At 35.9% G+C, this 17,331-nt stretch overlaps 1 protein-coding gene across 3 annotated transcripts in view; it reads right to left on the minus strand.

The window, feature by feature from the left end:
- Positions 1–16,166, minus strand: part of LOC126817694 (tRNA dimethylallyltransferase) — a 29,710-nt gene extending 13,544 nt beyond the window's left edge. Inside the window, exons 1-3 of one of the 3 annotated variants that reach the window (XM_050544810.1) lie at positions 16,034–16,166; positions 13,913–14,053; positions 13,523–13,621 (exon numbers count right to left, since the gene is read on the minus strand). In XM_050544810.1, coding sequence (XP_050400767.1) covers positions 13,523–13,621; positions 13,913–13,984 — 171 coding nt within the window. In that variant the 5' untranslated portion in view covers positions 13,985–14,053; positions 16,034–16,166. Of the gene's footprint in view, positions 1–5,850; positions 5,875–13,522; positions 13,622–13,912; positions 14,054–16,029 lie in introns of those variants that run through there. The other 2 variants (XM_050544809.2, XM_050544813.2) reach the window with 2 other exon arrangements.
- Between the last annotated feature and the right edge of the window lie 1,165 nt (positions 16,167–17,331).

Below are 17,331 nucleotides of genomic sequence, written 5' to 3' on the forward strand. Positions count from 1 at the left end.
CGACAACAATAACAGTATACAAACACATTGACAAGTAATCATATAAAATGAAACTAAAATTCCAAAAGAAAAATTCACCTTTCACTTATTTTTACAAAATTGTACAGAACCCTTTAATAATCCATGGGATGCATAATTGAGGCTATATTAGATTTAATTATATTAGATTTTGCTTCTCAACATAAATGTTCTCTGAGGCATCTTTCCCCTTCCGTCATCTTTAAAATTGTCTGCAGTGTTGTAACAAAAGAAATTAAAAGAATGAAATGTCAGGTTTGTAATGGAATATATCAAGTATATTGTAATCATCTGATCTGTTCCATTCACATGAAATAAAAACCGGCAGTGCAAAGATTACAACTTTGTTAATGTCAAAATTGAATGTAGCGATAACAATAATGTTTAAAACTTTTAACATTTTAATATTAGACTGAATTATTAGTACCGGTATACAATACTAGTACACTTGGCGAATATAACCTTCAGATAGAATCTCAATGTGAATACAAATAACATAATATTGCAATTAGATGGTGTTGTTTCTCTATTATATTCCTATTACAGTGCCATCGACAGACATATCCATGGGGATGCACGATTGTGTGATCATTTCAAATTGACAGAACTGTAATCTTGTGGCACAGAATTGAGCCCTGTGTTTGAACAGTAATTCAATAACTAAATGTTTAGAATCTGTCTGTGGTCACAGAAGAATAATTAGATATTTATATACCACAGTACTATTATTAACCCAATAATATACACCACTTCTGACAAATGTAATTTTAAAACATATATATAATCACCGAAGCCCTAAAAGTTCCTATTCATGACCATAATTTTCAGAATCACTTAACAGTATTATTAATGATACAGCTCATGTTATAATCCCATCTAAACTGAAACTGCCCACATCTCCAGGCTACACAAAACACATGTATAGGAAGTGACACTTTTTCATTTTCAAACAATAAAATCGTTAAAGATTATGCCAATTGCTTTAACAGTAATCAAATTAAAGATTTGGTTCACAGACTTAGACTGTGTCAGTAATGTGTACAATTTGATTCCTTCAATTAAGCGTAAACTTAAGCCTATCCTGAGGGTATAATATAGTTTAAGATTGATAAGGCTTATGATAAGAGAATCAACCTTACAATCCATCTGCTATTTAACTTGAAAGCTAATTTGTGTAACCTTTATTTAACTGATAAGAATTGCTGTCAATAAATTGTTAATTAGATCTGACAACATAGATTTCTAGAGATAATCAGATGTAAACGGTTAATATACTATAAACAATTGGAATGGTCAATCTAGGGTGGGAATTAGGAGATTCTTCCAATCAGTTCCTCATAAATCTGGGTTGTTGGGGATTTTTTGCAAATATAAATGTACACCCAAATATGAGAGTTCCTTGAACTATCTTTTTCTTTCTATGTGTACTAAAAATATATAAATATTTACTCAATATGGAAAACTAAAATATTTCTCATCTAAGTTGAATCAAAAGAGCACAGCCGAAATATCTAAGAGATTTCTGAAAAGATTTTTGTTTAAGGTATAAGACTACCAAACTATTTAAATATGAACATTATTGTTTTTATAAGATCAAACTTGTGGATCACAGTTGTAAAAAGTTTTGAGCTGTCTAAATAAATGTTTGAAATAAGATCTTAAAACTGTCAACAGGGACATTCCCTATGGTACTATATTGAGCATCAAGTTTCATCAATCATGGAAAGGAAAACAACATCAAAATTACAAGAAGCTCATAAACAATATAATATGCGTGTTAATCTCTGTCGCAAAAAGTTCTCATCCATTCAACATTTCCGCTAGAAGTCAAGACTCAAGACCATATCTCAAATACCTCACCATGGTTTGTCAAAAAAACAACTCAACCAATCCTTTCCCTAGACTCTCCCAGTTTTGTGTTAACCCTGACCCCATGTTTGACTAATCAGTACCAGGGTCATGCCCCCTAGGGCAGGTTTCTAGGTAATAATTACATCTCGCTAGTAATTGTTACCAGTTGTATAAGGTGATAATATAGTGAGAAGCTGTTAAAGAGTAAAGCCCTACAGCGGTTTTGTTTATATACCAGTAAATTGATTGATTGATGGTGGCTGTCAGTATGATGGGTGGTGATGCTTTCCACCAAACTGCTTTGCAAATGTGTGTACTCCATATTTCTATGTGGGAGGGTTGTTTCTTGTGAAACAAACTCCAACTGGGAGGGTTCATAACCTTTACAATGTCTATATTTCAAAAGTGGGTCAGTGCATTAGTGTGAAAGCAGAAGTTCAATGGTCTATATAAAAAGAATGACAAGTTTTCCATTCATAAATGTTACTTGAGAGCTACCAGAAAGTTAGAGTCTCTTGTGGTGGTAGTGATACAATATCTAATACTACATTATTCTTCTTAACCATGGTAACTCAGCTCAGAGTGAAGTAATTTGACTGAAATTTTTAACATATTCCCCTCTCATTATCTTTTTTTAAGTATTATAGTGAGAAATGTCAGCTCTTTATATAAACTTACATATTGCCCCTCTAATAGCATAATACTCAACATCCAAATCAATATATAAAATCCAAAGATATTTTTAAGCCAAATCTAAAAGGTTAGAATGTGGAATTTAAACAAAACAGAATTATTTTGAAAGTTCAAATGACTAACAATTTCATTGAATAATAAAAGTCTATTAAAAAAGCCATTTATTGTGACCACAGGAGAAAACCCATAATGTATAAGCAAAAGAAGTAAATGGCCAGACAAGGAGTAAATACGTCCACACAATAACTTGGTCAACATCTCCCCACATTTCTATTTACAAAGGGAAGTCTTAAACAAATCATCACCTAAATTCACTGTATTACCGTTGAAAACACTAGTAGAATATGTTCTGGTCAATATTTAAAAACAGATTTGAGCACAGGTAAAAGATTGGCAGTCCAAGTCAAAGATACTCTAGTATGTTATTGTTAACCATTGTTGCAAAAAAAATCACAAAGGATTAATATTCAATTATTCTACTCCTACTTCCTGTTCTACCCTGCGGATGGCATGCTTGACGATGATTGTCCACTTGTCTAAGTAGTGTGCCAAAATATCTGCTATAGCCATTCTGGGGTTAGGGGAACTAGGACCAGTTTACCAGACAAACACAAAAACTCATGACTACTAATCTCAGAGTGGTACATGAAAATAAATAGCTTTTCTTTTAAACCCTGATTCCCCTGAAGTGTGGCAGTTACTAGTAGTGTGAGTGATTAACATGTTAACAGTAATAATATGGACATATGCTAACAACTAATAACACTGTCAACTTGTATATCAATGTGTTAATCTTGACACCAAACATCATTTCACCTGATTCAATGTACAGGTTGATTTTTGACTAAATTCTTGTCACACCTGTATCAATGCTAGAAGACCCAGTTTCACACTCCTTCAAAAAAAAAGCTATGTCAAAAATTACCTTTTATTGTACCTATATTTTAACGGTAAGGTTTTTAAATAAAAAAGAAGTTACTATAAAAAGTTTTTGTAAAGACTTAATGCGTTTATCTCTTCCTTTATTTACCAACCGTTTTCTAGGAGCTAGAGCTCTCTGAAATATTCGTGTATTTGAATTCAAACAGTTTTTCAAGTTAACATTTGGATAATGACTTAGAATATTCTAATAGTTAAAACTAGCTTTTATGTGACCACTACAGTGTTCAAAAACACATATTGTACACACTGAGTATTACTACTGTCTATCACCTACAAGATCCAACTTGGCCATTCATATCTCAACAGGTCAATATTTTCATCAACACGGCTGTGTCTGTTTTCAGAAGATCATTCATTACATTTCATTAGCTTGATTAAAGAAAACTTCCAGGATTAACTATTTATTTATTTTGTAAAGTCAGTCATTTGATAAATTAGCAAGTCCTGATTTTACGATACTTTTATTTTCTTAGTTTCTAGAATTCCATAAAGTTTATCAACAATTAGAACTCTTGATATACACTTCAATCAAAAACTAATTTACAATAATCTTGTGTTCTACCAAAATTCAGCCTAAGCATGACTATCAAATTTAACACACAAAAAAAAACCGCAGTATTGGGTATGTAATTTCAGGAAATTTAATCTTAAGTTGCTAATTTCGCACTTGATTCTCCCAAATATGATTAAAACTGTATACAATTAGCTGAAATCTAAGAGTTTAACCCGGTTTCAAGTTTATGAAAACGAAATATTTCTAGATAACATTTTGTACAAATTGCATCTCATTTATCTGTACCAACTTAAAAAATCAGTTGATGATCCATGTTTATTCCATAATTGTTCAAATTGACTGAACCCTGGGTCTTCCTGGTTAGTGAGCTATCGCTATACACACCAAGTTACTGTGGCCCCCCATAAAATTCAGTTTACATGCCTTTAATATCTCTACAACTGAAAAATAATTGTTGCCTGCATGTTCTCTGAGAAATTATTTCCAAATTTATTCAGATAATTTGAACTAATTTCTGCAATTACATTTAAAGAGTTTCGGTGCTTTCCCAGTATGTGACATTTCAATATTTTCCCCGAACAGCTGTTTTATGATATTCTTTGACTCATTTATAAATTGAGTAACATATTAAGAAAGGGTGCGCAATTCTTGACAATCCTTATTTAATGAAGATTGAAGCATTATGCGTACAATATGTTTGGAAAGCATGGTTACCTTAAATTCGGTCACAAAATAAAAAGGAGAGAGAGGAATTTTAGCAGACAGCCACAGCTATCAAATGTCACCCAATGGCAAGTAACATCTGTTTTGTAAACTGTGAACCTGTCTCTAGATACTAGAATAACAAACTTCCTATAACCTACACCTCTGCTACATCAACCATTTTGTATTCTTGACTTTTAAACTTACAGGAAATATTCTTACTACTTTTAAAAAGGGATTGGTAAAAGATGTTCGGCCATTGTTACATTCTTTTCATTTTAATAAGACCAGTTATTTCACTGTAGAGAAACCATCATTGAAGATGAGACTGGGGGAGATGTTTGCATCCTCAAAAAAGAAAAAGGTCAGACACATGGTAGTATATCACATTAGGATCTTTTTTCGGAAGTTAAAACGAAAGCTAAAAAAAAGCAAGCCATCAAAAATAAAATCATAAATCACTGAAACACTAAATATTTCAAAACCAATTGTTTCCAGATTTTGATGTTTACTGATGTTTGAATGATTCTTTGGGCAATGCTGAACATTTCAGTTTTGTTTTTTTTAAAATGTAAATTCTAAGAGGATGCAGTTACACACAGACACATAAAGAATACATAATGCAAGTATGTTTTTTTTATCTATAAACATGGTTATCCTGTCATGCCCTTCAATCACCATATATTTATCATCAAAACAAAAACATTATATACACAAGTACTACGACATTACCTATCATATCTACTAGCTAGAGGGGAATAACAAATAATTAATATATAATTAATCAGTTCAAACTTCAACTGAAATATTTATATATGCATAGTTGCCTGTAGCTATGTACAGGTTTTACATTCTTGACCAACCTTAACTCAATAATTCAAAATCTTACGAACACTCATTCTATTTCAATTGATCACTGAATATCATACCTCCCTTTACAACGAGAGGAGATTACAAATGGTTTCTGCATCGACCAGGCTAATGAAGTCGAGCATACGTCAGTGCACTATGAGGGAATTTTGTCCAAACAGCAACTTTTAAGTGCATACCAAAGTTAACTTTGAAGCTTATTGATTAATTATTTGTTAAGAATCATAGAATCTAGAGTCTATACTATTTTTTTTACTCACTCCCGATCCCATCTCTACTGGAGCTATAGATGTCGTACCTTTAAGCTTCTTACAACAAAACATTAGACTGTTAAGCAGACCTATTTTTAACTCTTCACATTTTGATTATCCTTGTACCATTTGACAAAACATTTCATAGTATGAACTCACATTTCCGTACTCTGTACGGTCTATATACAAGATGAAATTATGATGTAACATCTGGATTAGTCTGATATTTAATACTGAATAAAATTGTTGAACATAATTATAATACCTGTATAAACATATCAAATTATTATATAAAACAAAGCATAAAAGTATCAAATTCAGTCACATCAGACTACTAATAAAAAAATAAAGCTATAATCTGAAGTGTATTTCACAACCTGATTACTCTCAAGCACTCCTTTATTAATCATTATTAAATGGTATTTTTACCAGATGCCTCCCATTCCGATACTAGTTACTTTCTCCCCTTACCACAACTAACCACACTACGTTTCTACTACATTCTGTACTTTAACTGATTTATATTATATCCATATAACTTTTTGACTAATTAAATGAGAGTAAACAGTAAACACATTTACCTTGTAATTTTATACCAGTAATAAGGAAATAAATTGGGACATGAAAATGGTGTCGGATTTCACAGAGTGCCGGAGTGATCAGAGGTCGGATGTGACAGAGTGCACTGTATATACAAAAGAAACGTCAGGTTGGTATGTTCCTCTGAATAGACGCATTGCATAAAACTTGCCAAATGTTTTTATTGTATATTTGTGACCACATCTCCAACTTTACCTGAGCAATAACGCCCCATCCCAAACACAGAATTGAACCTAGGAAATGTTCTCAAAACCGCAACCTGACTTCTGTGATGGTAATGTGTTCTTCATGATTTTCATGTAACTCATGCTGCACGTGCTGTTCACCGGGACCAGCCCTTTAAAATGCACCCCCATACCTGGTTGAATCATTCACACTACAACGTCAGCAGCATGCCACAACTCACTTCAGCTCAGAGTAACCAGGTTCTTGGAAGACTCAACGCTGGCCACACTGCCTAAGCCGTTGCCAATCGCTTCCTGGTCAATGTTCGGAACATCTACCTACAGGCTTCAGCACCACTTTCGGGCCACCAACACCACGGATGATTGCCCCCGAACTAGTAGACCAAGGATAATCACAAGGCGACAAGATCGCCATGTTGTGTGACAGCACGTGCAGAATCCCTTCACACAGGCATCTCAGACAGCACGTCAGACAGTGGGAACACACGGAAGACGCATCAGTACCGATGCAGTGTGCCGACGTCTCACCAGAGAGAATATCCATTGTCGTACCCTTTACCGTGGACCGATCCTCATCCCTTGCCATCGAAATGAACGTCTACAGTTTGCCCAACAACACCAGAACTGGCGACACAGGCAATGGAGAACAGTTCTGTTCACAGATGAAAGTTGGTATTGCGTATCAACTGCAGATGGCAGGACCAGAATATGGCGTCGACGTGGCCAGCTTTATTCTGACCAATGTGTCATGGAACGAGACTCATGGGGAGGTCCAAGCAATAATGGTTTGGGGTGGAATCAGCCTGAACCACAGAGTGGGTCCTATGGTTTTCCAAAATCTTGGTCCAGGGCGATGAGGCGGCATCACAGCAGTGCGCTACATCGATCAAGCTCTCAGACCCCATGTCATACCACATTTCGCATGTCATCGAAACAACGTTTTCCAGCATGACAATGCCCGTGCCCACACACCGCCAGAGTTGCTTGGACTTTCTACAGCAGAACGGTGTCACTGGCCAGCCCTTAATCTGGACTTAAACCTGATTGAACATCTTTGGGATGGAATTCAGAGGAGACTTAATAACTTCGTACCAAGACTAAACACAGCCAATAGCGTTCATCAAATCGTCTGGTCTACTCCATGTACATACGCTGCGCTGCTGTTATTGACACTCACGGTGGACACACTAGATACTGATGTACAGACTGTGTACTCTAAAATTTCTCATAATGTCTTGGAATTGTGATGAAATTGCTTTGATCCATTTAGTAAGTCGTTTTCTAGAATGATTTGATTAAAGTGCCTCTCTGATTTTAAAATCGTATTGACGTTTTTTTGCTGTTAAATATATTATTTATGATTACAATCTTGTACAATGTACTTATATTCCTCCGGAGATGAATTTATATAAGCTCCGGCTTGTTTTCAGATTCCACAATTACATGGTGTACTTGTGTAATATGTAAATATTTATTGAATAAATAGTGTCAAAAGAAAACTCCAAATAGGGTTTGGAAAAAGGAAAATGGCTGTTCTACATGGATGTCAGTAAGGAGGAGTTTGAGTTTATCGGTTCCATGTTTCAGTGTTTTTAAAACATTAGGCAAAGACCAAATCTTGTAACTACAATTTAGTTTACCCTACGTGCTTCCATTTAAAATCAAAATGGAACTGTAAATTTCATTTTTTATGCATCCCCAGATATACTGTTAGCTTGGTAAATTGATCTATATTCTTAACATTAGTTTTAGTCAAAGATTTAATTTCTCTAGATATCCCATTTTTCAAGGAAAAACAACCTTGTTAGTCACAAAATAATCGAATAAGAAAGTACACAAACATCATTCATTTCATTTCAATCTGTTTACATTATCAAATGTCTACAATTTCATTTTAATTTGCTATATTTGCAAATAGCTACAATTTGAATATTTCAAGTACAACTTCATTTAATTTGCTACAATGTCAAATGGCTATAATTTGAACATTTCATGTAAAACAATTTGTGCAAGTTAAATAAAAATACATATTTAATTGAAAGAATATATGTTATTTTTAATTTGAACTCTTTTGTGTCAGTATTCTTGAAAACTGTCTGTTTCTATCAAGGATATCAAATTGCCAAATACTTTCACACACAAGCAGAACAGACATAGTATTAAGCCATAGACAAAGTATGGTGTAAGTGATGTGAAGTCGGGTCACAGTTCACTATTAAGTGGGCTGAAAGCAGAACCAGGAAACATCCTACAAATCTGTTGTGACAGTAATAAGGAAGTTTATAAAATACAAATTGGTTAATGGTCATCGCTTATTTTAGAAATGATTTGCAGTTTGCAGACCGTAATTTATTACAAACTCCCACATACAACTTAACATATGACTGGCATATAAGACCTCAAATATTTTAATAACCTTCTATTTAAAGGGGGATATTATTGACAATAAATTAGCATAAGATTTAAGATTAGGCAGGCAAAAGATAGACAATTACCGTTCTGTATTGATAAGCAACAGAAAACAGATTTTATAACACAAAAATTACTGTTGAACATCTCAACATCACTTTGCAGAGGAAAGATTCCTGAACAAACATTATTATCACATCAACTAATATACAATAGCAACTTTATAAAATAATTATTGTAATTAATATATATACTATTCAAAAAAAGTAGGGGATATTTGATTTTTAAGTGTTATTAAAGTCACCTAATGAAACTGACAAAGAAACAAAGGACAAAATGAAATGAAGTTCACATTCATCGATTTATTCCAAATGATCGTTAGACTAAGTAAGGCACAAACTGACCATTATAAGGGTAAAATGATACCCGGGGTCAAACAGCAAAGTTACCACAGCATCACAACCAAGTCAGTAACGGGTAAATCCTCCTCTGTTTGCCAAACAAGCATTGATCCGACGTGGCATACTCCTAATGAGACGTCTAAGGTCATTTTGGTCCAGATTGTCCCATTCCTGTTGCAACGCAGCAGCAAGTTCTTGGACATTGGCAGGACGTTGTTGACGTTGACGTAACCTCTGTCCAAGCATGTCCCAGACATGCTCGATGGGGGAGAGGTCGGGACTCAGTGCTGGCCAAGGTAATGTGGTGATGTTCTGTTGTTGGAGGTAACCTGTAACGATCCTGGCCCTGTGACATCTTGCGTTGTCATCCTGGAAGATGAAACGGCGGCCATGACGTCGTTCGAACGGCACAACATGGACTGCCAAGATGTTGTCCCAGTAGTACTGGCCTGTAACACGCCCTGCAACAACATGTAAAGCCGTTCTTCCAGCAACAGTGATGCCTCCCCACACCATAACAGAACCACCCCCAAATCGATCATGTCTGATGACGTTAACGTCTTGGAAGCGCTCGTTTCGACGACGCCACACCCTCCTACCTCTGTCCAAAAAATCAACAGTGAACCTTGACTCATCTGAAAACATCACATTGCTCCAGCGTCGATTATCCCAGTGTTGACGATCCCTACACCAACGACGTCTTGCCTGAATGTGATGATCTCTCAAACAAGGGATCACGAGAGGACGTCGGGCGCGAAGGTGACCCCTATGCAGTCGATTCCGAATCGTCTGGCCACTCACTCTCACACCAGTGTCTGTTTGAAGACGAGCGCTGATCTGATTTGCTGTGATGACACGATTTCTCAAGGCCAAGGTACGGATAAATCGATCCTGGGCTTGAGTTGTCGCCCTTGGTCGACCTGAGCGTGGTCTGTCCTGTACAGATTGTGTATCACGGTATCTGGACCATAGCCTGCTTATGACAGACTGAGAAACATTCATCGTCCGCGCCACAACCGCCTGTGTTGTGCCGATCTGTAGCATGCCAAGGGCACGTAACCTTTCATTTTGGGTAAGCTGACGCATATCAAAATTTGTTTTCTGGTCACTAAAACAATTAAACTGATGTTTCCACCCTGGAATTCAATGCCACAATGACTGTAACATTCAAAGTCAGAGTCGTGCAAATCTTGGGTTGGACCCCCATGATGATCCCAAGCATCACCTGCATTCCATGCGGTAGCTATTGGTGCGTTTGGGCGTCACATGTAACTGGAAATGTTTCTTCTGTTAGGTTCTATAGTGACTTTTTTCGTAGTCATTTGCATATTTTAGTATTATGCCCCCAAAATCAAATATCCCCTACTTTTTTTGAATAGTATACATGGGATGCTAGGTGTCTATATATGTGACCACAACCATAACTAATATAGCAACTTGCCCAGACATCAAGCATCAAATTTCTTTTCATTATTATAGAACTGCAAATGTATTCAATACATATAACAGCAGAAAGTGGACAAATATTTTAATATAGATCAACACATGCATTATCTGATATACATATATGCTAATATTTGTCCACTTAGAAAAAGTGACAATATTAAAAAAAAATACTTGACCAGGGAAAGTTGACAAAAAATAAACATATTTTATGGAAATGGCTGGAACTCATATTTTATAGAAATTACTGAAATCAATGTTTTATAGAATGGCTGGAATTCATCTATACTAATGTTTGTGACTGTCGTTTGTTTGTTTGTTTGTCTGTCTTTTCGGGGTTGGTGGCTACACTAGGCCTGTCCAGGGGCTGAAATGTGGTGTATGGTGGTAGCTCCGACCAGGGAGTAACATAGCTAGGCCAGTTGGCGATGGCCTATCACTTACGGTTTCAGAGTTATGCTACCTTCGGTTCATGGGTATAATAGTGCTACGCTGGGTCAGCTGCTAGTGTTTTATATAAATGGCTGGAATTCATATTTTACAATTACGCTCCTCACAGGTTAAATTTTTAAAAACTCTTGTAGACATGCTTTGGATTCAGTGATGATGAATAACGAAAAAATCTATGTCTTCGTTTTCTGTCAGAATTCTAAATACCTAATCAAATTCTATACATGACATGTTAATTCTAGATAAAAGATTGTTCTTGAAATTTTGTAGTGCTTGGAAAGTGTCTAGATCATCTGATCTGCATCACATTACTACAGATCATGATACAGGACATAAGATAAATCTCCGTGTTGTATTGTACATATAACCACAGGAAACAGACACTTATAACACATCCACTGCCTCAAGGATGTGTGAATAGTTTCCTTTCTGACCAGAACAATTAAACCGTATATATGTCATTGTTTTTTTAGACACAATTCAGAAAATTTTGATACATTTCCTCTTCTCTGAAACATTACTATAAAAACAAGCCAACAGTGAGGCTAATGTCCACCACCAATATCCCCAAAATATAGATGACACATACTAATTAACTGCACATTTATCTTTTAGAAAAGTATAGAGCAATCAAACTGATTATCTAATCTTAGTCTAAGCAGAAAATGTTCATGATCGAACTCGGTCATCACTCTCCATCATTACAATCAAAGTTATCTTGTCCCAAACCATTGACCAATGAAATTGTTTAGCTCTGCTTAGCTTTAGTGGAAAATGTTAATCATTGAACTCAGTCAAGACATTCACCTAATGAACATCTACATCAAGTTTAAACATTTTACCTCAATTAAAAGCAGACCAATAAAATTGCTTATCGCTACTTAGACTAAGCAGAAAATTCTCATCATCAAACTTATTCAAGATGTTGGTATAATCAATTTATAATTTGAGTTTCATCACTCTCACCCAATCAGAACCAATGTTATCATGTTCCAAAGTCTCAACCAATCAAATTAGTGGAAAATGTGCATGATTGAACACTGTCAAAAAGATTAACCTAATAAGCACCTACACCAAAGTTTAAAGATTCTACCTCAATTAGAAGAAGAGTTATTGTGTTCCAAAGTCTCGACCAATCAGATTGAAGTATCTACTCAGCCTAAGCAGAAAATGCTCAGCATAGAACAAGTCATGGTACTGATGCAATGAAACTATACACAAAGTCTCACTGCTCTCACTCAATTAGAATCAAAGTTATCGAGCTCCAAAGTCTCTACCAATAAAATTGTTTATCACTCTGCTTAGTCTGAGCCGAAAATGCTCATTATCGAACTTAGTCAAGGGATTGATATAATGAAACTATACACCAAGTTTCATCACTCTCATTAATTAGAACCTAGGTTATTGTGGCCCAAAAACATCAACCAGTCAAATTGCTTATCTGCTTAGCCTAAGCAGAAAATGCTCATCTTCGAACTCCATCAAGGCATTCACTAACATCAAGTTTGAACATTTTAGCTCAATTAGAATGAGAGTTATTGTGCCCCAAAAAGTGTAACAGATGGATAGACAGACAGAGGGACAGACCCATTTTAATAGTCTACTGCTTACTTCGAAAGGCAGGTGACAAAAAAAAAAGATTCAGCTCACTCCAGGCCAATTGCCTATACATGAACATAAACAGTTCATATGGGCGGCTTATCTGACAGCCCCATTTCACTCGCAAAGAGATACACTGTCAAAATGGTCGCTTTTGATTTTTGTCTTAATAATGAGTAATTGCTCAACCAATTCTCAGACATTCAGCAATTCGTGGTGGCATGATCCTAATCAACCGTCCAATCACGATTTGGGGCAATCTGATCCACTCCTCTTGCTATGCCACGGCCAATTCTTGCAGTGTTGTCGGTGGACGTTGACGACTACATCTCCCGATCAAATTAAACGTAACACACTAAAGCAAAGGTACTACCTTGAAGTGTCACATTTGACAATGAACCCCTCCCACGTGTATGGTGCTATTATGTGTCGCATGTGCAGCTCAGTGGTTCAGTTGGGGCGATAAGTTCTTCATCTGTGAACATACTCTCAAAGCATGTCCAGTGTCCATGACTATTTATCATATAACAACCTGCATAAGTATTTGCATTTCAATATCCCCTACTTTTTTTGAAGAGTGTATATAAATTTTACCTGTTTGTTAATTAAAAAGTTCCAGAGTAGAGCTTCTATATAATAATTAGTACCACCTACTATAATAGGTATCTTATCTTCTTTAATTAATCTATCAATCTAAAATGGTATGATTAAAGGAAAAACAGACCCCAATATCTTTATACACTGTATCCACCCTATGGATTCCTTCATTGTTTTATCTAATGTGGGCTTATTAGGCTGTCCATAAAAAATATATTTTCAGATAAAAATGTAAGAATTCAGGAATTGGGTATTGAAGAATTAAACGTGTAAAACATCTTCGATTTAGGTCTAAATAATGTTTTGAATTGGATTAATCAAAGCAGTATAGTTAAAGTTGAGCATCTCATAAGCTTATAAGAACACTGCAATTTATCAAAAGGATACAATTGGTAAAGCTTTATTTCTAAAATCAATAACTGTATGAGCATATTGTATAGGACTGAGGTAACTTATCATATGATGTGGACATTGAGCTTGCTCAGCTGCAGTAACCTTGTTTGTCACAATATCCAATCCTTTGTATATCTGGAGAATAAAAAACACAAATTAATCACAGACCCATCATCTAATTAGCTTCATAGATTTTTAAAAATCTAAAAATGTTAAATTTACAACTGGTTTGGTCAAAGGTGTGCAATCATACCATTATATACTGAGATGAAATAAAAAATTTGACAGGAAATGATGATGAGATATATAGTGCAGTTGAAATCGGATTTTTAGCATGATTTGCATTTACAGGTCAAGACAAGGAATTGTCAAGAGTTGCCGTCCAAGACTTGGCTGATATTTAGTTGACCCTGATCAGTTGATCTCAAGATGGTAGAGGTGTGTGATATAAACATTCAGTCTTCAGCTCTGATACTCATGCCTTCTTGCATTAACGCAAAGGTACATTCTCAGTATCAAAGGTATCAAACTTGGCATATCATTGCATCTTCCAAAGAATTGTAGGAGTTGTACTGCTTTTTAAAGCCTTATTTTCTACCCAGTGCCTGCACCATAAAATCGTGATTTTCAACATTCTCATTCTGTGGAATTAAATTTGTAAAGATCTGTGGTGGTGTGGTTAGGCAATCATATAAACATTATTCTCACATGTTATCATTGTGATCTACAGAATTTTCATATATCATGTTTACTGATTCAGTTATGTAATGCCAGATGTGGCATGGGGAGTCCAGTGTAGACTGTCTGCTCAGCAGGTGGTAATTCTGCTGTCTTAAAAGTTAGTCTTTAGTTTTCTTACGCTTTATAACTTGTTTTGTTTATTTATTCTAGAAACATGACAAACAATAATTTGCTATTTACTGTGAATTTTGTTAGAATCATTGCCTTGACATCTCCAGGATCATATTGATTTTTAAGTAAGCCTACAGTAATTTATAATCTTTGAAGTTTGAAATTTAAAACAAAAAGTACATAACTACATGTACATTTCTGATCTTGTCAATGGATATTTTCCTGTAGAATGATCGCAAAAAAAAGAGAATTTTCCTAATAAGCATTGCATCCAGATGAGTACAAAAATGTTCTGTAGTTAAATAGTTAAACAAATGTGACAGGATTCACCCGACATTGGGCTCGACTAGTACTCAGTCGGATGTATATTTAAACAACATGCATGAAAGAACAACCTAGGTGTCCCCAAGTATATGTCACACAACACACTACATACACATATCCCAGGTACACAAGCAAGAATTCTAACTTGGGTCAACTGTTCTCAGGGGCGTGTCCAGGAATTTGAGCAGCTGGGAGTGCAAGGTGGAGACAACATCAAGTTTGGCGTTAGGGCAGGGGGAACTACAGTACCTGTGAATTCGATAAAATCAGCTTTGAGACAATACACAATATTTCTGCTCGTTTAGGTGCATACATGTACATGTCATAGGCAGGCCCGTAGCCAGCTTCGGAGGGGCAGTGAAGTTTGTAGGGGGGGGGGGGCACACCCGGCACAGTCTACAGTAGGTATTTTAGAGCTATGGTCGGCAAATTCTTTTTTTTGGGGGGGGGTTGGGCATTGCTCCCCACCCCTTGCCTCCATCTGGCTACGGGCCTGGTCATGAGCTAACACAGTGTTATTCCCATGAATGTAGCTGAGAAAAAATATTCTCTGCACCAGCAGGGGGAGATTCCCTCTGGACACGAGCCTGTAAGGTGCAATTACTGTTACCTGTGTGTGGTGACTTGACAAGTGACTTGTGTCACAATATTATTGACTATGTGCAGGCCTATATATGGTGGGCTATAGGATGATATATCATCATATCATAATTCATATGCAATCAGCAATTATATATAATTTACATAGGTCATAGGTAACAGTCGAAAATATATAGAGTAAAGCTCTAAAGCATCGTGTGTAGCATAGGAGTGTAACTAAAACTGTCATCCACAGACTGTTGATTAAATAATAGTTCACATCAGCTTCGCTCTACATACATACATAGACAATGCCTGTTACATATTAAGAATTATTAAATTCAGATTGGTCATACTTGCATAGAATCCGCACTAATTATCTCGCCGGATAAAGCTTTGCCAATTTCTATTGCCAATTTTGACTTCCCTGTGCCTGTAGCTCCAAGAATGACAATCAAGGGAATTCTTTTACAGGGGGCTGCCATCTTGAAAATATTCGCCACCTATTTATCAAGGGGGATAACTTTGCTCAAAATAAAAGAGCTCACCCGTTCTACCCTTTAATCATATTCATGCCTTTTAATAAACGTGTGATATTCGGGTTATTTTATTACTTATATTTTACTGTCATCATTAACGTTGACTTATTTAGACGTTTTTGTTTGACTGTTGAAATTATATTGGCGTACTGTTATCGTATGTTTTTCTTCTAGAGCCTGTTTTGACTGTTTGCATAGTTTTCAAGGTTCTGGGAGGGAAAAAAATCAGTTTTGCTGGTATTTACAATTTATTTTATATTAATTATCATGGGACGAAGTGGGTGTTGAAATCATAAAATGATTGATAGAGGAAAATCAAAACACTTGATGTTTTGGGGGGGGTTTTGTTTGTTTCGAAGCCCTTGATAGAATCTTTTGTCTTTTGTGATACTTCTTTTTTTCCAGTGGGTTGCGGTACGGCATTTATTATTGTTAGTCATGCCCATGGGATGTAGTGGCGCTCAGGGTGGAATGCATTGGATTCTGATTGATATTTAATTTTATTTACACCAAATGATGACGCAAGTATGTGCTCATTTTCTACTGTTTAGGCCTATTGCTAGCTATATTTACATGTACGTGTATCGTCGTTCTTGCTTGCAAAATTGATAGTTAAAAAGGGGTTGACTTTCCTACACAGATATGAGCTATCTTCATCAAGATTAGGGCACTGAACTATCAACAAGATAATCAGATAGAATTGCAATCCAATTTTACTTGAAATATGAGAGAAATGAGAGATTGAGAGATAACTAAAATAAGGTTTATGGTTCAATTTTATCTCTATAACTTGCTTGGGCCTAGGGTCTTTAGCTGTGGGTGGAAACTCACGCACTAACCATTTGTCCATCCACCTCCCACCCACCTTACTGGAAATGTATTCAGGAGTAGAGTCTACAGCTTCCGAGCTAAGTGGGTCCTGGATCCCTCTCTGGGCCAACAACTAGAACTTGATTTTATTCGAAGTCAAAGTCTGATGTATGTTAGCAGGTTACAGTGTTTTAATCAGTTAATATGAAATGAAATAGGGGTTCAACATCCTACTGTTCTGCTCCGACTGGGCTAATGAAGACGGGCATATACCACACAAGGGAAACTTTTATGTGCACACCAGTGTAT

This window comes from Patella vulgata, chromosome 4 (genome assembly GCF_932274485.2).
Source record: "Patella vulgata chromosome 4, xgPatVulg1.2, whole genome shotgun sequence".
Lineage (NCBI taxonomy): Eukaryota > Metazoa > Mollusca > Gastropoda > Patellidae > Patella > Patella vulgata.